This window comes from Bradysia coprophila, unplaced genomic scaffold, assembly GCF_014529535.1.
Source record: "Bradysia coprophila strain Holo2 unplaced genomic scaffold, BU_Bcop_v1 contig_232, whole genome shotgun sequence".
Classification (NCBI taxonomy): Eukaryota; Metazoa; Arthropoda; class Insecta; order Diptera; family Sciaridae; genus Bradysia; species Bradysia coprophila.
Window position 1 is genome coordinate 16,594,792 of NW_023503493.1, and position 27,918 is coordinate 16,622,709.

The 27,918-nt window shown below is 34.7% G+C and overlaps 1 protein-coding gene and 1 long non-coding RNA gene across 2 annotated transcripts; one reads left to right on the forward strand and one right to left on the reverse strand.

Annotated features, from left to right (window-relative positions):
- Positions 1-4,566: 4,566 nt before the first annotated feature.
- LOC119077001 (sodium/potassium-transporting ATPase subunit beta-1) lies at positions 4,567-25,884 on the forward strand. The gene is made up of 6 exons (XM_037184108.1): positions 4,567-5,138; positions 20,951-21,208; positions 21,271-21,455; positions 21,527-21,628; positions 25,083-25,251; positions 25,322-25,884. The coding sequence occupies exons 1-6, from the start codon at positions 5,000-5,002 to the stop codon at positions 25,429-25,431; spliced, it is 963 nt and encodes a 320-aa protein (XP_037040003.1). The 5' UTR covers positions 4,567-4,999; the 3' UTR covers positions 25,432-25,884.
- Positions 5,709-14,286, reverse strand: LOC119077003. Its single transcript, XR_005087731.1, has 3 exons — positions 14,276-14,286; positions 8,175-8,180; positions 5,709-5,876 (listed from the first exon to the last, which is right to left on the reverse strand). It is a non-coding gene; the product is annotated as an uncharacterized LOC119077003 (long non-coding RNA).
- Positions 25,885-27,918: the final 2,034 nt, after the last annotated feature.

Below are 27,918 nucleotides of genomic sequence, written 5' to 3' on the forward strand. Positions count from 1 at the left end.
GTGGAGGTACAGCCGATCGTCATTTTGTTGCACAACATCTTATGATTAGAATTTTGCTCTTTTGTCCAATTTAAACTCAACAATAAACATACGTTTTTACCGCTTTTGTTGGTTTTTTTCATCCAATTCATTCCATTCATTCTATACATGTATTTCATTAGCGTTTTACATATCTCCCATTTCACACGAACTTGCTTCTCACGTTTGAAAGATCAGAAAAGCATTTGTATTTTACATTTCTTGGGATAAAAAGATGAAAAGTAGAGTTTTCGTGTGAATTTTGTTGATCCGAGGCGTAGCCGAGGTCAATAAACACGCGAAAACAAGACATTTCATCTATTTATCCCGAGTGGTTTTTGCATGCTTTGGAAGTCGAAATTAGTGCTTGAAATATGAAAAGTACCGCTTTCGACGCATGTAGCATGTAAAATACATATAACGCACAAAAAAAACCTTCTAAATTGCTTACTGCCTTTGCGATCAAATCAGATGTGATCTAAACTGTTCTTTTAGAATTTTGATTGACGCTACCTAGTACTTCTTTAAATGCTTGGACACGCAAAGTATATGGTGCCACCACAAGCAGATAATGAGAACTAACCACTTGTATGTCAATGGTGCCAATCGACAAAATCAAAAATGAAATTGAGTTCGTTGGTTCAATTGAATGTGGGAAGTGTGTAGGATGTAAAAGGAATGAATCCTACAATCCCATAGTCATAATATAATTGAGTACCTGTAGGTGGGACAAAATTTAAAATCTGTTTTGGCACTTCAATTCTTCTTATGTTGTTCTAATATGACGCCATTTAACAAATCCAAATATTTGGTTAACACTTTAATTTGCAAAAAGAATCTTCCAACTGACCTATATGTGCTTTTTGTATTATTGCTGTTTAATCTGGACGTTTTATACGCACATAAAATCTGAGTCAATACGCACCACAATGTTAACCAGACGGTTAAATAGACTAATAGTTATATTAAACTCTCCGAGTAAATAAAATAAACAAAAAGAAATCGTTCGTTTAATGGATCATCATTTTCGTTTTGTACCCATATATACATTTCGAGAGTCGGCACAACAATCGATGATTAGACAACACTATCACAATAATGTCGTAAAAGCTAATTAACTTTATCGATTTGGAACACATGGGGGCAAGACATGACTATTTGTGAGCAAATTTACTGTGGAAAAACCACACGCCATCTGAATATGCGCAAACACTTCCTCCGATCTATATTGGAATTGGCTATGTCTTTAGTTAAAGACATTTTCATTTGAGGAAAAAAAATAGTTCGGTAGGAAGATCTGGGGGCTATTACATAGGTTTGACCCTGATGGAGAGTACGAGCAAATTCGTTGCCTGTGCCAAATCCAAAACTGTATGTCTGTGTAGCCTGATCGGTAGTTTTTCGGTCTTTCTCGTTCGAATTATTTATACAGTATCGCACGGGGCAAACGCATCAATTTGCTAACTGGTCTTAACCTAACGAATTTAAACAAATATCAAGCGGACCAACCAGATATCAATTTATCTTCTGAAGGTACAACAACATTTGTTATTCAACCAACCAGTTTTCGATCGCTTTCCAAACCTTATCACGGCTCTAAGAAATAGACTCTGAAATTCGTGACACAATTTTTTTTATCCCGAATATACAACACACATCTTTACGAATTTCATTTGCCCTTGAATCCAAAGCCAGAAAAAAAGAGAGCTATATAGCTAATTTCAAGATTCGATTTATTACTCGTGTCTCGTGTGCTATTACAGACTCTAAAGAGCGGTTTTTTGTTAGGTGTGTTTATGTAAATCATTAAAGAAGTTCTTAAAAAATCATAAAATTAGAATACCTTTTCGCGTTAGTCATGCTAACAATATGTGGATTTGTGTTCCCATTTGTACTGACTAGACGACTCAGACTCATCATGTAGTTATTAGTACCATAAATTCAGTTTTATTCTTTACACTTTACTAACATGGGAGTCTCATTGAAAGTCATTTTTTCAGCATTTGTAAGTACAGGCTTAAGCTTACGCTTAAGCAACTAAGCCGACAAATTAGAGCAGTTCCTTTCAGCCGGCGCTGATACATTAAAATCTAATTGATAAAATATCCATAAGTTTGAGGAATATTCTTTGTAAATGTTAACAGAGTAAAAACTACATGTTTTAGAGGGAAAAGTCGCTTAAAAAGAAAAAGTCGGGCCAGAAAGCGACCCTGTTATTCTGTTACTGTCTTAAAATTTGCAAGGAATATTCCATATTCCAGCTTGTTGTAGTCTACATTAAAATTTATCAACCCATGAATATCCCGGCAAGAATTCACACCGATTGTACAATCGATCTGTATGAAATTTAAGGCATTGATCCGATTCTGACAGCACTTAAGTCTTTCTAATCAACAATCGATTCGGCTGATTCAGTGTAAGTCTTATAGCAACCTAATTTTGAAAATTACTTTATAAAAGGAATCAGTGCTGGGGTGGAATTACAGCTTTTTCCACTTAAAACGTTTCATTTTTAGAGACAATAGTATCCGTAATAAACTAATTACTGTTTCGTAGTCCTGTGATCATCCTCTACACGCTGGAATTTTGTTTGATCGGAATCCGTTGAACAGATAAGACAATATAAACAAATACTATTTTTCTTCCTGTAGTACCAAAACCGTCACATTCACTCACCAAATTTAGTACCGAAAGAGCAACATTTTCCCCTACTATTTTCTCTCAATTTTCATTCCCGCTTATGTCATTTTCGATCCTATCTTTATTCTTTCCCAAATGTGTCAAGTTGTTGTATGTACGCGAATGTAATGTTTTTAGTGTTTTGTGACAATGTATTCATAAGGATTGCTTTCAGCATTCATACGGACTGCTTTCGGCATTCATTTGGATGTCTTTCGGCATTCCTACAGATTGTTTATTTTTCGACATTTGTGAGAATACATGCACACGGAACGGACTTCTTTAGGCATTCATACGGATTACTTTCGGCATTAATATGGAATGCTTTTGCACCGGTATGTTGTTCAGTTTTGTTGTTATGTTTTGTTCGGAATGTGACTTTGGTACTCCAGGAAGAAAAATAGTATACAAACCACGGATCAAAAAGGTGTGTTTTAGACCACGGTGGTGAAAACGTCCTTAGTCTCCGCTCCGCTTCGCGTCGCTCCATCCCTGGACCTGGGTCTAAAACACACCTTTTTGATCCTTGGTATGTAACATACTATTCTATATAAAAAAGAGTCTTTTCTATATAGAAAATTGCAGCCGTAATTCCACCCCTGAGCATCCTTACGTCAGGGTATGGGAGTCATCTGATCGCAAATATTTATTCAACTAATGGAAGACGATTTGAGTTCGGAAAAACTAATCTGTTTTGTAAAATCAATATTTGAATTAAATGGCGATAATTACTAATTATTCGTCATGGGCGTCATGGAATATAGTTTAAGTCTATAAATAATCGCAATAAAATTTCATTGAAACTTAATAATTATTTCGGCAAAGTGTAATTAAGCACGTGTATATACCGGCCTATTATATTCAAATTCGTCACGATTGGATGAAATTTGAAAATTCAACAATAGAAACCATAGTTCTGCGAGGTTTACATTGGATAGTGTTTATAAATATGCTAATATTTCCTAATACATATTCAACATATTCACTAATTTCTCTTCGAATGCGTTAATATACACAAAATACGATTCACGTTGCTGGTTGTTCGCTCCACAGGTCCACAGTTTTTGTAGAATTTTTTTATTATCATCACTTTAATTTTCTCGAAAAGAAAAAAAAATGCGTGAAACGAATGTGCTTGTGTAATTTGGATATTTTTTTTTTAAAGAGAGCGCACGAAAGAGACAACTGTATAGTGTAGCGTGCGTATAAACATTCCTACCTAATTCCAGATAGAATCGGTTTAGGTACACAACACACTCTTTGAATTTTTATCATATTTTCATTTATATTTTCTCGAAATGTTTCACTTTCGTATTTAATCTCTTAATTTTTGTGTTAACAATTTTATAATCGACGTTTTTACAAAATAGAATTGTCGTCAAACAATCACACATTAAAGTGTTGCTTGTACATGATTTCAGTGATAAAAAAAAAATAGAATTAGAGACTTAACGAACATCTTGCTAATGATTTTTAAAGCCTCTTTACGTTGCATAATCAATCGAAAGAGATATCCGAATGAATTTGTTTTTCTATAGGAGATAGAAGAAGTCAGAAGGAATTTTGATCGAGATTCTTATCCACCTTCCAACTAATTCTATTCAATTCGATATGTAATTTGAAAATATCTCTAACGTAAGTGACGCAGATGGTGCACGCATTCGTCACACATTCATAGAAGAAAAAAAAAACAAATTCACCGAATCACCAAAACCAATAACGCATTATAGATAAGTTAATCTCTTCGTCAATGCTAAACTTTATGCGCTCTTATGAATAAAACACCAAGACAAAAATAATCTACATTTCCACATGCAATACGTCAAAGCAATGTAAAAAAAAATTTGATCAAATTTTACATGTATAAACCAGTCGATTCAGTTGCTGACAGACCATCGTTGAGTTGGCACGCGTACGCAAAGAAGTTCTTTTTTATAATATAAATGTCTTTGATTTGCTTTCCATTTAGCTAACAATTACTTTTTTTTCGGTGTTTAGTGTGATTTTGGAGGTTTGCAAGTTGTCTGACGGTCAGACACACTTGATCTTCAAAGATAGAGAAACGGTTTTAACATTTCAACAATTCATAAATTATGAATTTCGTGATAATTATTTAATCCAATTTTGGTTTTTATCGGTTTTAAAGTGTCCAACTGAAAGTAACTAATTCTGAAGCGAAGCTCTCAAATCGTGCATTGAGCAAAACGAAAGTGTACAAAAATACAAAAAAAAAGTTTGTGATAAAATCGTCGAATAGTATTGCTTAATCGTAAAGTAAAATTTGTAATTTAATTTAACAAAAATGAGTCCGAAAACAAACGGTGACACTGTAACCTATGAATTTCCTTATATGCGAAAGCCTAAGGCAAAAACGAGCATATGGCGAGGCATTTACAATTCAGACAAAAATTACATTCTAGGCAGAACACCTAGAAATTGGGGTAAGTTTCTACATCATTTTACCAAAATATCTAGTCTGTCTCACTGTATACGATATGAATTTTTGTGCTATTCGCTGAGAATGTTTAGATAAGACGACTAGTGTTCTAAATAAAAATAGAATTCAATTGGCATTGGACGTGTATTGTATATGTATATAAATAGGTGTTAACCGTAGTATCAACGCATCAACATTTTTTTTTTATTATCGAACGAAAAAATTTACTTAGCTAATCTACGGGGGATTGAAAGTAAATAGAAACTGTTGTAGAGGTCACCAGCGAACGAGATAACTTACTAAACTAGAACGCAATGTAAACAAGTTAATTATTGTGTCAATTTTTTGCCTTGATTTTTAGTGAGGTTTTTAGTGGTTTATAGCGGAATAGAAAATTATTTATTTGAAGTTACTTTCCTCATAGGAATCGTCTTATACTTGATACCGGTTTTATCAAGTTTAACGATTCAATATCGACCCAGGATGTTAGGAAATTCCAACAACTTCAATTTCACAATTTTAAAACATTAGGATCCCATCTTTTTTAGAGTCTGACGAAACAATATTATTTATAAGCTACAGTCGGAGAAATATAGATTTCCGGATTTTAAGAGACATAATCGTTTTCAACGTTTTTCTGTATTCTCTCATTTCGCATGTTATTTCAAATGGCAATTGAGAGAATTAGAGAAACGATGATATCTCTTTTAAAAAAAACGAAATCTATATTTCTCCGACTGTACTGATCTTCCTGATCTGATAACTCAAACGCTATTAAGCGACATGTTTGAATAACTAGCACAACGACAAAAATAAACGAGAGTTCAGGCTAGTGTTCTCTTACTGAGTAAAACGTATAGTTGGTGCAGCTGGTCACTCCGAAACTTGAGCGTGAACTATTGATGAAGTTCCAGCCTTACCACTTAGTTTATTGTTCCATTACTCTGTCTGCACATCAAATCATTGCAAAACCTTCTTTCGAGGAAATAATAGATACTGTCTCGTCTCATGTAACGGAACGTTATTCATTTTATACGTAGCTATAAAGATTACTCATAGACAACATTTAGCTAAATGTGTTGTCGATTAGGTTTCTTTTTATCGCTAGACTGTAATTTAATAACTAAACATTGAAGATTCTTTAGTTCGAAAGATATTTGAATTCCATTGTACTTCCTTTCCCATAATTCCGATAACAATAGACACTCAATTACCCTTCCAACCAGTACCAATAAAGTGGCTGAAATGTGCTCGTTATCACTTACGCTCATTTCCAAAGGCCTGCATATACAGCTCGATTCGTTACTGATAATAAAATTTGTAATGAAGAATATATTACATACACAAACAACGATTTATTTTGCTTTTTACCGAGCAAATATGTACACGATGATTACGCAGAAAATAATAATAATAAAAAAAAAACCGAAAACTCTGTTGGCCTTAGTGATGAGTATAGAGTGTAAAGAAGTGCGCTATGAAAACACTTGTGATTGTGAATTTCGTTCTTCTTTTTGCATGAAGACACGCTGTTACTATTTCTTGTATTGATCACAATATTGTCTTTTAATGGCTTTACACTTCATTGAGACAAAGAAAAACGGATTCTCAATGTTTCGTTTGTTCCGGCATTAGAGAAAATTATTTACTTATAGACAGGCGTTCAATGTTAATAACGAGGTTAGTAAACATGTTACAGAACAATATTTAAACAGTAGATACGCATCAGGGGATTACAGTGGTATGTAAAAAGCGTGTTGAATCGTGTAACAGGGAAAAGGGATTAGCCTTATTGTCTGTCTAGAAGATCAGTCCTATCTCTATTTTTGATATCACGTTTGTTACGTTTGAACAATGATCTAAGGTGCAGGTACATCTCTTTTTGTCTGAGTCTTTTATTATAGATAGATATTGCAAGATTTCAAGAAAGAACAAATTTTGTTCGTTAGTGACCAAAACGTTTTACAAGAGACCTAATTCCAAGCAGGACCCACACGTTTCAATTATATACAGCTTTCTATATCCATGCCTTCATAGTTAAGACTGATATCAATGGAGCCATACAACGCGTAAAGATAGGATAACGGGGAGGAACCAATCCAAGCCGGTTGGTTGGATTTCATAATTCCCTCAACTTTATTATGTGATATGTCAGCCTGACATTGTCAGAAATTCGCTAAACACGCGGCTATACCTATACTATAGGGTATAGCCGCGTGTTCAATAATATAACCGAATAATTGATAAACAATTTTATCATCGATTAAAACGATTAAGTGAAAAATGCGTTGAATGATAATGACTAAGGACATCAACTATCCATCAAATTCACTGAATAATTCATCAATGTAATAGTCAATATTTTAAGAGTAACTGCCGACAACGAACTACGATTAAACAGGATTCGATTGATTGTCTACCATCTAGTCATAGTTTAGTTGGCCGAACCGATCTTATCGTAAATCATACAATTTGACATTCGCATCTCTAAATCTAAAATGAAATTATTTGTAGAAAATGCTGAACTTCGAAATGTGAAGACTGGAAACATTATAAAATTCTTTGCACTTCGCATTATAACGTTCCTTTACTTATGCTAAAATGCCTACAAGTGATGCCTTGTGCGTATTATTTTCGAAAACAACAAACAAAAGTGTTGGATTTCGATAGAAAGATATATAACCAAACTGCCTTATTTACCACTAGTGGAAGGAGTAGTTTACTGTTAACACTTACATTTTATTCGTTCGTTTTCGTTGTGAAAAGGGTATTTGATAATGGATTTTCCATTTATGTAATTTCTGTTGTACGTGTCGTCATTAATCGATTGATAACATCTTAACAATAAATGTACACCGAAAACTACCTAATAGCCCAGATAAAATATCAGATATGAATATAGCGAGCTCACAGAATTGTATAAGTCCATAATGATTTTGCCAGTTATCAAGATTTAAAAAACAATGTCCACAACAGCTAATTACTTAATAATTTCAATTTTCAACGGTATAATACATCTGACAACATTATCTTAAGGTACTACTTTCTGATGTTTCTCAAATCCAAACCAAAATTACCCGTTTAGTATGAATTCTGTATCGAAGTACTAGACTTGCTAAATATTGTGCGCCAAATCTCAAGTATAAAGTTCATGATGAGAGAGAAGGAAATATAATTTAGACCAGTTATTGTAACTTACTTTGGGCAATGTGTCAAAAATTTATATGAAAATATGTAATGATAAGTACCCCAAGGCAAGTTATTATTAACTGGTCTTCGGAACTCTCACTCTGATTATAACAGTCTATAGCCCACACCCAATTGTAAATCATTTATTTACATTGAGGCCGAAAATGTTTTCGTATAAATACTGCAGTTTTGATTCTACGATATTTTTAATTCGTGCGCTTTGTACGTTAGTGAATTCGATTGGTTTTCTAACATTTTACAATTTAAACAATAACTTATATGGTACATTAGGTCCGAGGATCCAAATTTTTATTTTGACTAGTCAAAATCGTCAAAATAAAAATTTGGAACCTCGTACGTACAGGGCCTTACATGCTTCTGACCGGTCAATGCGAAAAATGAACTCAAAAATTGAATTTACCGACCATAAGCACGTAAAGTATATTTTGAAATACTCTGCAGGTTTACATGAAGAAGTTTACCTATACAACGCATACACAACAGACTACATTCAAGATACAAGCATTTTAAAATCCAAATAATTCATTACAACTGAATTGTGTGCAACTGAAAATAACTTCTTAATCGTAAGCGACGCAAACTAGTTGAAAGCGGTTATAGAATCTTGTGTCTAGTCACAACAGCTTCTAAATCTGAATTTCGGAAAGAAATGTCTCTTTCAGCAAAATGTTCTCGGATTTGTTTTTCTATAATGCGAGATGACTCACAAAAAACATATGCATTGAGGTGCAATAAAGTGTAAGATTAAAATTGTGTGGAAGATTGTTACATACATTTTTGTACAACTACAACTGAAAAGCGAGAAGCAAGTTTATAAATCATGCAGCATAAATAGTTCGGTTACTTAGCAGCCTTTGTCAACCCAAGCGGGTTTTGGCTGAATCTACTAACTTCCTCCACTCGTCTCTGTCCGCGTCCAGACTTCTCCAATCCGCGACCCCCAATGATCTAGTATCTTCGACCACACAGTCTATCCATCTCTTCCGTGGTCTACGTCCTTCAAATTTCCTGTCGAGGGCTTTCTTGGCAGTGCGGTCATCATTCATCCTAGCCACATGCCCCGCCCATCGGAGCCTCGCTGATTCTACTGCAGCTGTGATAAAATTCCTTCGAAAATAGTTCGGTTGGTATGACTTAAATTTAGTGTTGGTGTGTTTACGTATAACATTCTACGTTTGTCAGCTAGTTCGGTCTATTCTTTGCGTCAACTTTTACATTAAGTGAAACATCAGCGATCCATTTTCACTCTGATGCAGAGCACATTTTATGTGCAATAGGTGTATAATAATCGGTTACAGTGGATGCTGCGTAAGTAATTACCATTTTGTAATAATCGCGAGGTAACAACTACGCTTGTCGAAAAACGGTTGCCGAAGCAAATTGGTGTAAAACCACGGGTTAGTTCGCGAGTATCGCAAATTGATCCCTAATGCAACGAGTTGCATTCACCGCATCTAATGTAATCTACTAAAACAGGATGCATTCTGTAAATGCAAGAGAATCTATCTAATTTACAGATAAATTACAAAAATATTTTTAAATTTTATCTGTGTAAATTGTAGAACAATTCTAGTGTTTGGAAACATTGGAAACGTTGAATCAAAATGTAATCTAACATTGTTAAGGTCTTTCAACTTGGATTCACACAATTAATTTGTGTGTGCAATTAGAAAACCGAAAAAAATGTGTAATCAACACTCGTACCTTTGTTTCAAATAATAACAAAGGCTTTTTTCCATGTGTATAATAGCCTATATATCCACTGCGCAGTGATGCACGTGAACACGAATTGAATCTTGAGATCTGAATTTCATTGATAAAACTACGAATTTCGTCTCTAAAATTCAGTCTAGTTAATTTGAATAATAAACAAAATTTTATGATAATTAGGAACGATTATGCCGCCGATGCTAATTAAAGGGTATGCTATTCCATCGATAAACATTTGATGTGTTGTTTACGGTTAGCTTCAATAAGAGGGATTCTTTTGAAAAACAGCCTACCGAAATCGGACGCATTTTCTATTGGAATTTTTTATAGGGTCTTATTGGGTTTAGAATTCATCCACACTGAAATATGTGCAGATAAAGTTTTTAACCGAAGACGTACACTGTTCTTACTGAAATTTCTCGAGGTACACAAAATGTACATGGTCGTGTGGGGTATCATTTGAAAGGTAATTTTATGTGCTTTTGAGCCAAATAGAGACTAATGTGGTTTGGATACATATGCGATGAAAAAGAAGTTGAAATGTTTAAGTGTTCATATTTCATCATAGATGCATCCAAACCACATTAGTCTCTATTTGGCTCAAAAGCACATAAAATTACCTTTCAAATGATACCCCACACGACCATGTACATTTTGTGTACCTCGAGAAATTTCAGTAAGAACAGTGTACGTCTTCGGTTAAAAACTTTATCTGCACATATTTCAGTGTGGATGAATTCTAAACCCAATAAGACCCTATTCGGCTCAATAGTACATGTGATTACCTTTCTAATGACACCCCACACGACCCTGTACGGCTCGTGTAACTGGAGCAATTTTTGTAAGAAAATTGCAACTTTTCGGTTTTTGCTCACCTTTGACCAGCCACACAAACTTCGAAGAATTTTTTTGAAAGTGGTTTTGGCCACTAGGGTCGAAGTCCTTTCTAGGCACATATAAAAAATTCCAATAGAAAATGCGTCCGATTTCGGTAGGCTGTTTTTCAAAAGAATCCCTCTAATGTGAAAACATTCGAATAATCGATTCCGATAGAAAGATGACGAATTTTTTGTTTTGTCAATTTGTATTCGTAAAAATCATTGTAAAAACATCAGAAAAGAAAACAACAAAATAAATTGAAAAACATTGTAATTAACATCGTGTGATTAAGCATTTAGCAAAACTAAAGTCAAGGATATGCGGGAAAAACTTTTGATAACAATTCGCAGAACACAACTTCGATTTAAGATTGAAAGGGGGACTTTGATCGTTCATTGTGTAGTAGTGTCATTGATTTATTGGAACATCCATTAACAGGCCGTTGTTAAAAAGTCAATGAATTTTCGTAGCAACTTTGAAAAGACCTGTAGGTCTTTCAGCTGCAAAAACAAAGATCAAAGATCGGAATTTATCGCTCAGAAAAATTAGTGAAAATTTTATGATTCAATTGAAAATGTAAACAAAGTTTACTTTGTAGTACGAGAACGGATTCATTCGTCATAATTCTGCCCCACAGTAAATATTTACTCTTCCAGTATCAGCTAGTTTCACCGATTTCCTCCGATGTATAAATGACTTGTAGGATTATAATTCAAAAAAATTCATTTTCTCGCTTACATATTAATCCGTTCATACTGTCGGCTGATTCGTTTCGCTTCTTTTTCGTTATTGACTTACTTATAACAGTTGAACGATACAACAAAAAACAGACATTGAAATTTGTATCTTATGCACAGGTTTTTGGGTTTTTTCCATTTACCATTCTCAATTTAAGATGCAAAATAAGTTCGGAAGAGCTATCACACGACTGTATTGTAGTTTTTTTTCCTATACATTTAGATGATGAATTTGTGCTTTGAAATTGTTATTGTTGTCCATCTGAACAAACTCGAGTTTGAATTACCAGCGTCGAGTGCCCGCCCGTTTCATGCTCATGTTTTTAGAGAATGTCTTATCCTATGCTTACAAAGTTTTAGCCTGGAAGAATTGTTAGTGCTCAATGCACAATAACAATTAATTACATTACGAGTTACCGTCTGGTATTTTATAATAAGTCATACCAGAGTATATCTCGCTATTAATCGCGTGTCATACATCGTTTAATTATTAGCATTTCTTTCACCAATAAGGTAGCAATTTTACGTCTAGACTGCTATTGATATGCAAGATGTTTAACAAGGTTTGCCTGAGGAAACCATAAGTGTAGTAGTGTTTATGGCATTGATGGATAAGGTTGTATTTCTTGAATAGTTTCTGTACATTAATGACTTATCTTATTCGTTCGACACAGACTGATTATGTGAAATTATCAAAACCATCAAAATAAATGAGTGAAAATATTGAAAACTCCAGCCAAATTATCTTAGCAAAAACCTGGGAGATTCAACAAGAGTTTACATATTATAAAGGGGAACGATCTAACATTTGTTCTCTGTTCGTCTGAAAGTGTAGGTGTGTTATCATATTTACTCTTTGCCATATATGGAAGAGTAGACTCCATTATAATTGTAACTAGAATCTGTGAATTTTAAATTTATTTTGCATCAACAATTTGATGATCGTCCCTCGAACAGACAGGCATATTAAGAATTACTGGCATTGGATTGTGTAATTTGCATTTTGCAAAAAATGTAGTGCTTGCTTCTTACGATCGTAGAAAAATTTCAATTAAGCTTAGGTTGGTGTAAAAACTGTTCGTTTTTTTTCAAAATGAATAATGAGTCGTCTTTCGTAGCCTACGTCATCAGCTGTACGCACGCAATGCAAATATTTCTATAGCTGTACACCTTATTATATATATGCTGAAGGAGACTAAAAATAACCAGATTTTACTGCTCTACCAAACGAGTCCATCGAAGAAGAAGAAAAAAAAAACCGAATGAAAATAAATGTTTATGGATTCTAGTTATAACCGATAATGTATATACACACACTGCTAATACAAGGATTCGTCCATCATACCATTCCGTATACAATTAATGAAAAATTCCCTTCGGTAAAATAAACATTGTCAAAATGCTACACCCTTATTTGTATTAGATAAATGACCGAAAGACTATTGCAAACGGGAGAAACGTTCTTGAGCCAAAATTCAAATCTCCGATACTTGCACACGAACACATCGTGTGATAAATAAAAATCAATATTAATTGCTTCGTTCAACATATTGGTCTATCAAGTAAGTTGTAACGTGAGTCGACGATTACAATATTTGGCTCTAAACCGATAAATTATTATTACCCTAAAAATAGGTGTTGCACCCCACAAGAAGCAATTAAATATTTCATGACTGGAGCTTTTAAAATTAGTATCAGTCATTTCAATATACTATTGTATGTGCCGGTGTGAATACTACTAATTAACGAAATCGTTTCGTGAACATGTTACCGACATTCCACATTATTTATTTGAATTTTTATTTGAACAAGTTCAACGAAAAAGTGTTGAATAATAAGAAAGAAAAAAAAAATGAAACGCAAAACAACTTCCAAACATTTGCTTGTACAAGCACTAATTACAATTATGTAGCCACCGAATTCGTGCTGTTGATTCAATGGAAGCTATTATAATTATTTGCATCTAACGAGAAATGAAAAAAAAAATCAAAACGAAAGACGAGTCAAGAAGTAACAGAAAAAAATGTTTAAAGAAAACGAATATACCAGTCGAAACTGGATTGAATAAGTTTGTACAAGTAATATTCTGATTTTGCGGCGATATTAATAGGTAGACACTTTTTCCTACCTTTATTCGGTTTGTGTGTATTTCATATTATACTGTCGTGAATTACAAACGAATGATGGTATTATTATAAGGACAGCCACCCTGTTCAATTTATGATTGAACTATTATCACATTTGGGTGAAACGATATCCTTTTGTTTTAGTGAAATGTTTTCAAAAGTAATGGATATATCGTAGAGCTATATGTTGACATTGCACAAATTTAAACTCAAATCATTTTCAGATTATAGACCTGAATCAAGAATCGTTATCCGATTTAGGTCTTATTTTTTATGCCAGAGCCAATGAACACATTGATATTGTTATATCAGGGTTTCATCTGAGACTGTGTGTCTTATTATGTAACTTTACCTTCCTAAGAAATCTGCGTTTCGATGTTGTTGAAAGCTATAAATGGAAATTTTTGTTTATTCCCTTGACTGAAAGTCAGGGTCTTATGAAAGAAAATACCCTTAAATGTCCGTAACGCTAAGTTCACTTTGATATTTTGAAAATGTTCTACATTGGCAAAAAAACGTTAAATACAGAAAACGTCCGTACACTTGTGGACTCGATAACTCGAGTAATTCTTTACCGATTTTCAAAATTTTGGTTCTAATCGACGGAGAATGAAAATCATGAGGTTAAGTTCGTAGATGGGCAATATTGGGATAATGAGATGGGAGTAATTCTCAAGAGAATTTTATTCCTTGTTACCGCGATAACTTCCCTAATTCTTATCAGATTTTAAAATTTTTTTGTGTTATTCGACGAAGATTGAAATTCTTGAGGTTGAGTTTGCAGATGGATAATGTTAGAACAACAAGATGGGAGAAATTCTACACAGACGCTTTTCCTTGTGGACTCGATAGCTCGAGTAATTCTTTACCGATTTTCAAAATTTTGGTTTTAATCGACAGAGAATGAAAATCATGAGGTTAAGTTCGTAGATGGGCAATATTGGAGTAAAGAGATGGGAGTAATTCTCAAGAGATTTTTTTACTTGTTACCGCGATAGCTTCCATAATTCTTATCCGATTTTCAAAGATTTTGTCTTAATCGACGAAGATTGAAACTCTTGAGGCTGAGTTTGCAGATGGATAATGTTCGAACAACGAGATGGGAGAAATTCTACACAGACGCTTTCTCTTGTTACCGCGCGATAACTTGAGTAATTTTTACCAGATTTTCAAATTTTTTGTTTTAATTGACAGAGAATGATATTGGAGTAGTGAGTTTGGAGTAATTGTAAACATAACTTGTTATACAACAACATTTTTGCAACGGATTTCCAGAAAAATTTCTTATTTGACGAGTTGTGAAATTCTGGATTTCTGGTCTAACAATTATGAAGTACTTCCCAAAAGAGTTTTTGCTTGCTTGCTTGAGAAACCGATAGCTCGAGTAATTCAAGAGGTATCAAAAATCAATTTCGACCAGTAGCGTAATTCATGTGGTTAAACTCGAACATTGGAATTTAATTGGACTAGTAATCTAGGACATACGACAATTTTTACGTGAAATCTGTATTCTTAAAAGAATTTTTTTCGTTCGTAAAATGTTTGAACGAGTGTGAACTTTGCGGCCAGAGCGAAGCGAGGGCCGTAATTCACACGAGTTATATTTTTTCAAGAGGTAGGCAGGAAATACGCCACCTTTTCAGCGCTTTTAGTAGACTATATAGGAGACTCATATTAGGTGTTAAACGTACCTCGCTGGATCTTCCACTCAGAGCGTATGTTTTGTATGTTTTCTGATATTTGACACTCATAGCGCTTTTTAGGAGACAATAAAAAAGACTCGTAATAGAGCAAAATAGCAAAACATCGCTCGCTGGGCCAGCAACTCATAGCTCTTTTTGTTTCTGCAGAAAATTATATTAAATTTGAGTAAAATGAAGGATGTGATGGCTGCTTGTTTTCTAAATAAATGAGACATTGATCTTTCATGTAAATATAATTTTGTGATCGTTGTTACAAGATATGGGAGAAATTATACTCAGACGCTTTTCCTTGTTATCGTGATAACTTAAGTAATTTTTACCCGATTTTAAGTTCGAAAAAGAGTAATATTGGAGTAGTGAGGTTGGAGTATAATTGTAAACACAACTTGTTACCACGACATTTTTGCAACGGATTTCCAGAAAAAAAATTTATTCTACGAGTAAGTGAATCTGGATTTCTGGTCGAACAATCTAGAAGTCTAGAACAATCTTGCTTGCTTGATAACTCGGTAACTTGAGTAATTCTCGGAGGCTTCAAAAATCGCAGATTTGAAAATATTAAGTGTTTTCGACCAGTATCGTAATTCGTGTGGTTAAATTCGAACCTTTGACTTTATTGGACTGGTAATCGATATACGACAATTTTTGCGTGAAATCGTGTTCTTAAAAGAAATTTTTTCGTTCCTAAAGTGTTTGCACGAGTGTGAATTTTGCCAGAGTGAAGCGAGGGCCGTAATTCACATGAGTTTTTTTTTTAAGAGGTAGGCAAGAAATGCGCCACCTGTTCAGCGCTTTTAGTAGACTATATAGGAGACTCTCATATTAGGAGTAAGACATCGCTCGCTGGACCTTCAACTCATAGCTCTTTTTGTTTCTTCAGGAAATTAAATAAATATGAGTAAAATGAAGCATGTGATGACTGCTGTTTTCTGAATAAAAGAGACATCACCTTTTCATGTGACTTTAATTTTGTGATCTCATTTAAAAATGGTTAGAAAACTAAGACTGGAATTATAGAAAAAAGCCAGTCAAGGGACCTGACCCACCCAAGAGGTGGGGCCTAGTTGATTACATCTACATATTAAGTCCACTACGTGTGATGTTGATGTAATTGTTTGATCTATGGATCTATGTAAATCTATTGACCATACCAGGGAATTTCTTTTTCCCTTACCCATCCTGTCTACAGAGAGAGTGGTGGAAAACTGGTTGTGGTTTCAATCGATAGTGCCTGAAATTATATCAATTGTACAAAAATTTCACAAAATTTCACTGTAGAAGGACACATTTCACTGATTCATCCAACACATCGGCACTGTTGACATGAGTCATTGCATGTGTGGTGTCGATGGACAGCTGAGATTTCCAGCATTTTAGAATTAACCATTTTAATTACAAAAATTTTTAATAATCGCGTCTCAGGTGCCTTTGAAACCTGCAAATTTTACCAAATATGAGGGAAAAACTTTGAGCTACTGTCGGCCTCTATGTAGTTGGTCTCCAAAAACAATTTCTTGGTCATTGGTAGAGGAAATGTTACTCTACTGCTAGAACTATTTATTAGCTTCATTCCTCAAGTATACACGCCTCTGTGACTGTTTGAAAATCACGTTTTTTCAACTTTAGCATGTCTCTGCCGGCTTCACTTGCACTTAGGGTACCAAATTTTTGTACGATTGTTATCAGAATTTTAGGCACTATCGATTGAAACCACAACCAGTTTTCCACCACTCTCTTTGTAGACAGGATGGGCTATGCACCAATATCACCGATGGTACGGATGAAAATCAAAAATTTTCGTGGAACCTTGTTCAGGGTTCCGAGCTGACTAATAATATCCAAAAATATCAAAAGTGCATCGAAATGCTCGGTTAAAATTCATGCAACCGCACCGTGACTAGAATACATTGGACGCTGCGAAAGTAATTCATCATGAGGTAACAATTTTGTAATAAAGCAAACTCCCAAAAGTATTTTCAAGCAACAAGCTTCGGTAGCCATGGGTTCTCCGAGCGAGTCGCTAGTGTTCTCCTATACAAAAATTCAAATCAGAAATACTTTAGTGAAAATTGTTGTAATAGTTGGTAACACAAGCTAAATAATGGCGTAGTTAGAGATGGATTTTGGCCAATGTAGAAATAAATACTTTTCGAGGAGAAAGTGAAATAGTAAAATCACGAGCGCGAAAACCTACTGATATATTACTGCATTGTTATCGAAACCGTTTCATTTTCACTAACAAAATCAAGCTGTATACTTCAGCGAAAAAAATAGCATATCATTCCAAATTGAGATATTGACATTAACTCATACTGAGCATGCTAGATCGCGAGCGAAGCGAGCTAGATTTTTTCTATTTCTGTCTTCCGTTGAAGCTTTTGGCTTCAGTTAATGAAATTACTGATGATAACTGGGAAATTGGTTGTGAATGCGAGTGAAGCGAGCGAGTAAAAATGTCAAAAAATTGCTTCCGCATTTATAATTATAGCAGTATCCAATCTCTTCTGTTTTACTGCCTACCACATGTGAAAGCTGAATTTCACATAAAATTCACGTAAAATAAATCGAAAATACTCTACATGTATCCATCATTTTCGCAGGTGGCAAATCGCTGTGTAATGTTCAACTTTCGCATGGGACAGGCAGTAAAATAAATTGTGAAACTCCAAAACACGCCTTGTCTCCACCATGTGATAGTGATATGAATCAAGCTAATCGATTGCTTCAGACATTTCGAAATCTTTCTAGGAAAAGCTCAAGCATTCATCCACAATAAGTGATAGATAAAGCAGAAATAGTTTGAGCTTTGTTGATTTAATAGGGTTTCCAGAGTGATGGAATGGAAAGAGTTATGAATTACTGGTATTTGTTACACTCAAATGAATGAAGTTCCACTATGATCGCTTCAGCAGGCATTACAGAAATATAATGGATAAAGTTGAACGAAACTGACAAAATCACTTCGAATTAACGAAACAAGATAAGCGTCTTCCGATGTCAATTACAATCGACGGATATCTCATTCTTTTTCCAATCAAAGTTCGTTTGAATTAAACGACAAACAAATTAAATAATTGCCTACAACTTCCAGCAATAAAAATTACTAAAAAGGAACAAAGAACTGTGACCCCTGCATGTTGAACTTTGCTGCTTTCAAAGGCTTTGATTGAAATTAAATTGTGTTATACTTATTTAGTTATTGTTGATTGTTATTTATTATTTCGAATATCATCGTTTCTTGTAGCGGAACAATCAACGTTGATGTGCATTTATTTGTGTATATTCTTCACACAATAAGGCATCGTAAAGTGTTGGCTTGATGAAATTTTAATTCATATATGAGAGTGTTGTTGATTATACTGATATAGACTATAAGAAGAGGACGTTATAGATTTAAATGTATGTTATTAAGTGGTCTGAACACCAATGTGAAATATGTGTTTCAGGGTTCCAGCGTCGCGTTTAAATTAGAAGAGTACTCTTTATTAGAATCGAAGTCATGGGTTTTACGGGAATTTTAGGAGTGTTTCAGAAGGATCCTGCATTTTTTACTTATGGCAAAGTGGTAACGTACGAATTTTTCTAGCGATTATATCGTATTGGTTATGTCCTAAAGATCAATGAAAGTACAAACCAGGTATGGTCTGTCCATTCAAACCGGAGAAAATAGCGATTTCATATAAAGAAACTCACCTTTCAATGATTTTTGTTGAAAGGTGAGTTTGTATATATAAAATCGCTATTTCCTCCACACCATACAAATTTTGACATAAGACCATACCTACTTTACCATAAGACCCTACTTTCAGTGCTAAAGTTCACTCAAGCTTCATAATTTGGGGGTAGTTGCGCAGTGCACAGACTGACACGTATGACGTAGCCCAAATACGATGCATTTGTGTACAAATGTCTAGCCTACATTTAGGCGAGACATCAATGCTTAAACTTTAATCAGAATATATTTGCAAACTTCGAGATGTGGTTCAGAATACATTTGGGCGTTTTTTAAACGCTTGATTTTAGTTTACTTTTGATGATATCTTTCCACCAGAATCCTTTTTCACAAATATACGACCGTCGAATGTCTTGTGTTATGGAAATTTCGTTAAACTGCTCACGTTTCTCAGAACCTGTCAAACGACTACAAGTAAAACTAATTTTTATTTAAAGTTAACACATTCGTGGTCGTTATTGTGGTCGTACATTTTTCGAAACGGATTTTGATAAAAAGATATCATCAAAACTGAAATACGAGACACGCTAATGTAGGCCACAATTTCAGCTAAGTACCGATGCTTCTTAACACGTAGGGGATAATGCTCAAACAGGCACTTTAGTCACGCCGGAAAGTGCTAACGACCCCCTTAGTCAAATTTTTGATATTTAGAAATTTATTTGCAGGTAGTCCTCGACTCCCTTAGCACTTTCCGGTGTGCCTAAAGTTGACAAGTGACAATAACCGGTAACGTTGGCCGGTGTTCCAGACTGTACTTGTTGTAACAGGCTGTTTGTGAGGTGTCTAAGCAAACAAAAGTCAAATGAAATATATGATGTACGTTACCTGTGTATTGAATGTACTGTATGTGCATCTTGATTATTATGAATTTGACACAGAGAGCTGAGAGTTTGGTTGCTAGATAGAGTATTGATATATCCATTCATAACAACTATAACCTGAAACTAAATTTTTATGTTGATTTTCCATTTTAAGAGATGGTATGTTGAAATTAAAGCCACAATCGGTGAACGTTCTTAGAATACCTTAGATCAAGTCAAGTAGTAGATTCTATAAATGTTCTTAATGGTGTACTTCACCTGTACTTCCTCAATGACTACTCATTTCCATTCCATGTCATTTTACTGTAAATAATACTAACATAATCCGTCATATTGCTCTAGTTTTATTATGAGGCACCGGCACTTAGCTAAAATTGTAGCCTTCATTTGCATGTTTCGTATTTCATTTTTGTTAATATCTTTTCATCAGAATCCTTTTTGAAAAATGTACGACCGCAATTCCGACCACGAATCTGTTAGCTTTAAATAAAAATTAGTTTTGGTTGCAGTCGTTTGATCAGCTCTGAGAAAAGTGAACCAAATCTATTTTCTGTTGAAAGCTAACACATTCGTGGTCGGAATTGCGGCCGTACATTTTTGAAAAAGAATTCTGGTGGAAAGATATCATCAAAAGTAAACTAAAATCCAGTATTTAAAAATCGCCCTAATGTATGCTTTTCGGCATAGTACCGGTGCCTCTTAAAATTTAAATGTTCGTTGCGTTACGTAAAAAAAGGTTTGACAGCCTTTCCTCAAAGAAACTAAGATTCTAAAGTATGTCTTGTTAGAATCCAGCAAATTCTTAAACAATTTTTTGAGAGACTTAAATTTATTACCAACAATGAGAAGTTCTCGATAAATCAAATAATAGTTTTTCTTTTCTGCTATTTACAGGATCGCTGCTGATATTTTACACAATATTCTACATAATTCTGGCTGCTATGTTTACCATATGCATGCAGGGTCTCCTTTCAACGTTAAGTGACCAAGCGCCGAAATGGCAGCTAGAAAGTTCATTAATAGGCAGTAATCCTGGATTGGGCTTACGTCCATTACCAGACGATCTCAACCGTGGTGCATTAATTTGGTATGATGCGAAAGAAAAGACTCAGGTGGAATATTGGACACGACTTCTAAGTGAATTTTTACAACGTAAAATCATTCAAAATTTCCTCCTTGAATGCCATTGGCTTTAATATGTCCTCTCTATTTAGCGTATACCAATAAATCGATGATGGTGGGAGGGGGACGCAATCAAGTACAATGTAATCACGATACAGCGCCTGGTCTCGGTCAAGTGTGTGCAGTGAATATTGAGAAAAATTTTGGTTCTTGTTCGGAATCGAATGGATTCGGATATAATCGATCATCGCCTTGCATTTATTTGAAGCTGAACAAAGTAAAGCTTTGCACTGTCATGGATAATAATTGTTTGTCACGATTAATTGTATTTTTGGTATGGTGTTTTAGATCTTCAACTGGGTACCGGAATACTACGACAATGTTGATGATTTGCCAGAAGAAATGCCCACCGATCTCAAGGATGCTATTAAAGCGCTACCACCAAGTGAGGTATTCAACTATTATTATTGTTGTAATTTGCGTTAGGAACGATCACGTAGCCAGACACATATAGTTTATGACTTTCAGTTTACTTTATTTCTATTTAATCACCACAAACACACAGTGATCCATCAATTTTTTCCATTTTATTTTGTTATCACTTCAATGAAATTCTCGCTGGCACACTTACACATTGTCACATAAACATTTGTGGGTATTGTGTTGCGGTTTGTAAGTAATTCAACGTTAAGCCTTTCATTAACGAAAATCTTAGACGAAAATCTAATCTGTTAGACTGTTACGTCAAACGTATACGTTGCGATGCGACAAGTTAGGAAATTAATGGCAATGAATGTCACAGGTGATGACGTAATTGAAAATTTAATCTAATAAATCATAATAGAGGATTTAGGGTTTGGCTTTTCAATTGGCAAACGGTGTTAATCGATAATGATAAATAGGTCCTTCCTACGAGTTTGGTAGAAAAGTAAATTCACCATTTGGATTTAGTCATATAAAGCTATAGGCAGAAGATGGAAACCATCAAGTCATGTGTGCACGAAAAATGTACACTAATCAATAGAAGTGGCCAATTTCCTGGGGCGCGAATGAAACAGATCCACAAAAAATTCTAGTGGTCCGTAAACCCCGAAAAGCCACTTTCCAAACTAATAAAACATAACTTCAGGTAGTTTGGAAAAAGTATAAACTTGACTTTGGCATGTGACCAAAGTTCCCATTAGGTCGATTTTCAAAGTGAATTTAGAGCAGATTTAGAACAGTGCGTAGGTTTACCTATTCCCTAACTTTTCGAAATTTATCATTCCGTCTCACTTTTCTTTATGAAATCATTCGACATAGAGTAGTCATTAATGTACTAACTGGTCAGAATTTCGATTGACCTCGATATTTCAATATCCAATAATTACACTGTGCAAAGATAACCGCAAAGATTATCGAAACATTTTCTATTGCAAGTGGTTCTGATAAAATATCGACGTATTCAATTGTGATGTCATACATAATCCCCGCGAGTGTTCATAGTCATGCCATTTTTTTATTCGGTCGCTATATAATATGAGTAATTGGCTGACTGTTTCGCAACTGTTGCCATGTGTGTTTGATTTATTAGTATAGAATAGAATGATGTCTTTTTTATGTTACTTCGATAACATTTTGAAATGCAGTTACAGTAAATTAATTTTGTTTGTCAGACATTTTTTCACATGCGACAGTTAGATAAGATAGAAATGTATTAAGAGGAACAACCAGAACTTCAATTCCTCATACTTCGTTAGTAACTAATGGTAAATGAGACCCACCACTGCGTTATAATGCATTGAAGTACTCTTTTCTATCCGTTATTTGCATACGTCTTTTCAATGATGTTTGCATTCTAAGATAAAAAGAATTCCAAAAAAATTGATTTGTGGCAATAAATTTAAAATAAAAACAAGTCGATAACGTAGCTGTGATAAGCCCCTATGAATATGAACCCACATACCTATAACATGTTCGAAAACCTAGTGCGATAAAAGTATCTAACGCACGCCTAATACTGGTTATAGATACAACACCACAGGCAATAGACCGCAGACCAAGTCCCACAAAACACATCGTGTGCCTAACGAAGCATTTTGCACCTAGATTCATAAGCATTTTTTGCAACGGGGGCGTCTAGAGTTCACAGCTTTCTAATACTATGATGCTGAATTGTCAGGATATTGACAGATAAAGATGAAAGCAAATGCTGAAGACACACGATGAATTTGAATTGACGATCTCAGCAATTCTCATACAACTTTTCAGTTCTAAAAAGTTGATTTTAGTACAAACGCAATATTTCGCAATATTGAGTGACCCCGGTACGAATACAGAATCTTTCATTGTCTCTTTTTGAGTTGATTAGTTATTTGTGTATCTGTTTTGGACGATTGTTTTTAGGCAATTTCGCGAGTTGTACATGCGAAAGTGCCTAAAATCAATCGTCCAAAACAGATACTCAAAAAAATGTTCATGTAAGGGGTCGAAAACCCGAGAAAAATCTCGAAACTCCCTCATTTTCGGCCCCGACACATGAAAACTTTCTTTTCATGTGTCGGGGCCGAAAATGAGGGAGTTTCGAGATTTTTCTCGGGTTTTCGACCCCTTACATGAAAATTTTTTTGAGTATCTGTTTTGGACGATTGATTTTAGGCACTTTCGCATGTAGCCCTCACTTCGTTCGGGCTACAACTCGCGAAATTGCCTAAAAACAATCGTCCAAAGCAGATACACAAATAACTATTGTAGATGAGAGAGAAAAATGATATCCCCGCGGGTGTGACACTATTCAGGCTATTCAAAGTGTCTGGGCCATTAAATTTCTTTTCATGTGTCGGGGCCGAAAATGAGGGAGTTTCGAGATTTTTCTCGGGTTTTCGACCCCTTACATGAAAATTTTTTTGAGTATCTGTTTTGGACGTTTGATTTTAGGCACTTTCGCAAGTAGCCCTCACTTCGTTCGGGCTACAACTCGCGCAATTGCCTAAAATCAAAAGTCCAAAACAGATACACAAAATACTATTTTTTGATACCAACATCGAAAGTTGATACTTTCGCCCTCGAAATCCGGGGCGAAAGTAAAAAAATGCAAGTTATGTGTTTGAGCGGGGAGAAAGAAAGAATACATAAAGCGAAAGTCAATATCCATAATGCGAAAGTCGACTACATAATGTAATAGTCGAGACTCTTGTCAATAAGTGTAAATAATTAAATTTTTGATATACCGCCCCCTGGACCCCCGCATTTTCTGGCTAAATGCCTTAACATTTCAACATTTTGTTCTGCTGTTTGCGATACGTATCAACTTTCGATGTTGGTATCAAAAAAAATAGTATGAACGACTCGGGGCAAAAGTAAAAAAAATCGACCTGTGCGATTGAGGCCCTTGCCTTCGGCGCGGGCATCAACTCTCGCACACGGTTGAATTTTTTTACTTTCGCCCCTTGTCATTCAATGTACTATTCCTTTACTTGAAAAATTCCTAAAAATGTTTAGAAAATCTTAGGGCTCGTTTTCTATGGACTACTAAATTAAATTATCAAATTGACCTATTTTTATCTCATTCCTCTGACTTTAGGATTTTATACAATGAATTAAGGGAAATCTTAGATTAATAATAACACATGCAGACGATTTGGTTTTCTTCACACTTAATTAGACAAATGTTTATTCTAATGTTTTGCACTGTCGTCGCCTGTTTACTTTAACGCAACTTACAAATGAAAACCGCTGTAGAACCAGTTTCGAATCATTGCAAACCAGTGCAATCTCAAACTCTTTTGTGCCAATTTCGTTGTTTTATTAGAACATCTTAAAATAGCTCAAATCGACAACCATGTTTACGGAATGACCAACTAACTTTGATACGGCTGTTATGTCCCCTCCAAATTAACACGATATTTTTGTATCAATTTTTCAGAGAAAACAAGTGTGGGTTTCTTGTAACGGCGATAATTCTGCCGACGAGGAAAATTTGAGAGGTTTCTCATATTACCCATCGAGAGGCTTTCCCGCCTTCTTCTATCCATTCAAAAATGCTCCTGGATACCTGAGTCCGCTGATTGCTGTTCAAATTAACAGACCAGCACGTAAGTATACAATATCATCGATAGTTTCGACATGTGGTTAACTAACCCTGTTCGTCGATTGAATTTTCAGTGAATCGTATCATAAACATCGAATGCCGTGCCTGGGCCAAAAATATCATTTACAACGGAAGTCTGCGGGACCGTCAAGGATCGATTGCCTTTGAATTAATGATCGACTAAATTTAGATATTTTTTTAAGTTTGTACGCATTAAAGTTTGGTAACGTAGAGAGTGTAAGTGATGTAGATGCACTGTGTACTGTTGTTGGTACGATCAAATTTTTGTTAAAAAATTATTATTTCCGAAATCGATAGTTATGTACGTACTGGTTACGTGATGGTATGGAAAAGCATCAAATAGATAAATTCTCTTGTCGAAATTCTGAAGCGTTTCTTTTGTATGATGACATTCTATGCTCCTTACACCTTCTACGAATTTTACAAGTGACTAGAGCTAATGATACTTAATTTTTATGTTTTTTTTTTGTTTAAATTTTATTAAAGTGTTTACGATGAATTTGTTTTCAAATTACCTTACATTGTTTTTTCCGCCGAGTATTTTTTGTTTAGCGATTAGTTGGAGTTTATAGTAAAAGTAGTACCATCAAAAACCAATTGTTTTTATGAACACAAATTGGAATCGTATGTGTAAACATGTAGCCCCTTTACGGTATCGTACAACCGTTACAGCTATTATATGGAATTATAATTTCCAAAAATTTCAATCAAATAGTCTTCATTCCACATACTCAATCCACGTTTTACTTGGCGTATTGCTGTTTTGCGATGAATAAATAGAAAGATTCACTTTGCATTCGATGTTGAAAGTAATTATGTTATAGTGTCCGCTTGCAAATTTCTGAGATTTGATTGATTCATATTTATTAAGCATTTGCTATTTTTCACCATTCGTTTCACAATTGATTCATATACTAGTATCACATTTAACAATTTTCTTTTCTCCCTCTATCGTTAATTAAATTAAATTTAATTAATCATAAAACTTACTAACATATTTCTGGCCAAGACATTCTTTAAATTGATTTTTCACCATTAAACCATGTTGGCTCATTTTTGGCCGAATGGAGAAAAATGTAGATCTGGTTGTGGTCTACACTTTTCTCCATTTGACCAAAAATGAGCCATCACGGCTTCATGGTGAAAAATCGATTTAAAGAATGTCTTGGCCAGAAATATGTCAGTAAGTTTTATGATTCTTTACTTTATAACATAGACCGATAACAATCTCCTAAATTGATTCGCGTTTAATTCATCCTTAATTTCACTCAGTAACTCATTAAACATGTGTAGTAGACCCTTTTAAATATCGTCTTCGTTGTTGATTTTTTTTTAAACGCTTGGTAACTTAAAGTCGTTCTCATTTCTAATCGGATATCCATGGGTTTCTCGGATGCATTTGACGTTTCTGCTCATGCATTCCGGGACCATCTGATGTTTTACTCGGAAAACCAGCAGCATCGTTTGGAAAATTATTCTCTGCTTCACCGTCATCAGGCACAGCGCATCTGCCATTGATATAATTGATGTTGTTTTTTTGCATCGCAATATTACCCGCAGCGCTCTATTTTGTAGTTTTTGAAGCTTTGAAAACTGGTTCTCATCGCATGTGAAGAGGACTGATGGACAATATTCAAAATGCGGTGCAATAATCGATTTGTATAGCAGAATTCTGTGTTGTATTGGTAATTTTCTACTAATTCTCGCTAAAAATCCTGAAATCATACACTTCTAACGTAACGAGCGGACACTATTCAACTTTTAGGCCTCCTAATTTTGTAAACAAGGTGTTTAGCTTCTTGACTAAGTCGAAACTAGAACAAAATCGCTTAGATCTTTGCCTTGATCCCGATAAATACGTAGTTTTTTTCTGTTGGTAATATCGATTATGCATGTTCAGAAGAGCTACCACATCTAATTCAGGTACCAGAAGTTCTTAGGAATTAAATATTCTTTTTTATACAATGTCTTCAGAGATAAAAAGTTGACCAGTCGGGTTTACATTTTGTTGAATTGAGGCGAAGCCGAACGTTAACATGTTGCATTTTCATTTTTATCCCGAGTTAAGTAATCCGCGAATGTAATAGTACTCGAAAACATTATTGTTCTTTCATTCATAAGATAGCTTATCAATGAAAGAGCAATGGGAACGGGGAAACTACAAAGAAAAAAGTTAGTTAAGATTCTTACGTTAAGGAATTAATTTAACATAATCATTCAAAATTACAAAATTGTTGTTTAGCGCGGATATATTGATTAATCCAGGGATGGTGTACTCTAACATAGGCTTATGGCAATTCGTCAGTAATTCTTAACAGAGCTGTTGCTCTTCCCTTTTCCACCATTCTCATTGTAGAGATCATTTGATAGTTAAACTATCGAGCAAAGAGAGAGCTGTTTCGGCCTCGGAAATTTCTATGTACTGGCGGCCCTGGTTGGAAAGCTCCAACGCTCATCAGTTGTTTCAATACTTTTCCTTTACAAGACAGCAGTTGTACTAGCTCGATTTGAACAAGTGACGAGCAACACGATGAAATAAATCAATTTGTCATGCGATTCATGAAAAGGCCTACGCATTCGCGCTAGAAAGTATTTTTAAATTTGAAATTTGAAATCCACAATTTATCAGCAACTCAAAAGTAAAAACAAA

Bases quoted from the DNA above. Each gene is read 5' to 3' on its own strand.
- LOC119077001 (XM_037184108.1), top strand. From the start codon at position 5,000: ATGAGTCCGAAAACAAACGGTGACACTGTAACCTATGAATTTCCTTAT. The intron at 21,629-25,082 runs GTATTCAACTAT...TCAATTTTTCAG, and splicing joins AAGCGCTACCACCAAGTGAG to AGAAAACAAGTGTGGGTTTC. The intron at 25,252-25,321 runs GTAAGTATACAA...TTGAATTTTCAG, and splicing joins TCAAATTAACAGACCAGCAC to TGAATCGTATCATAAACATC.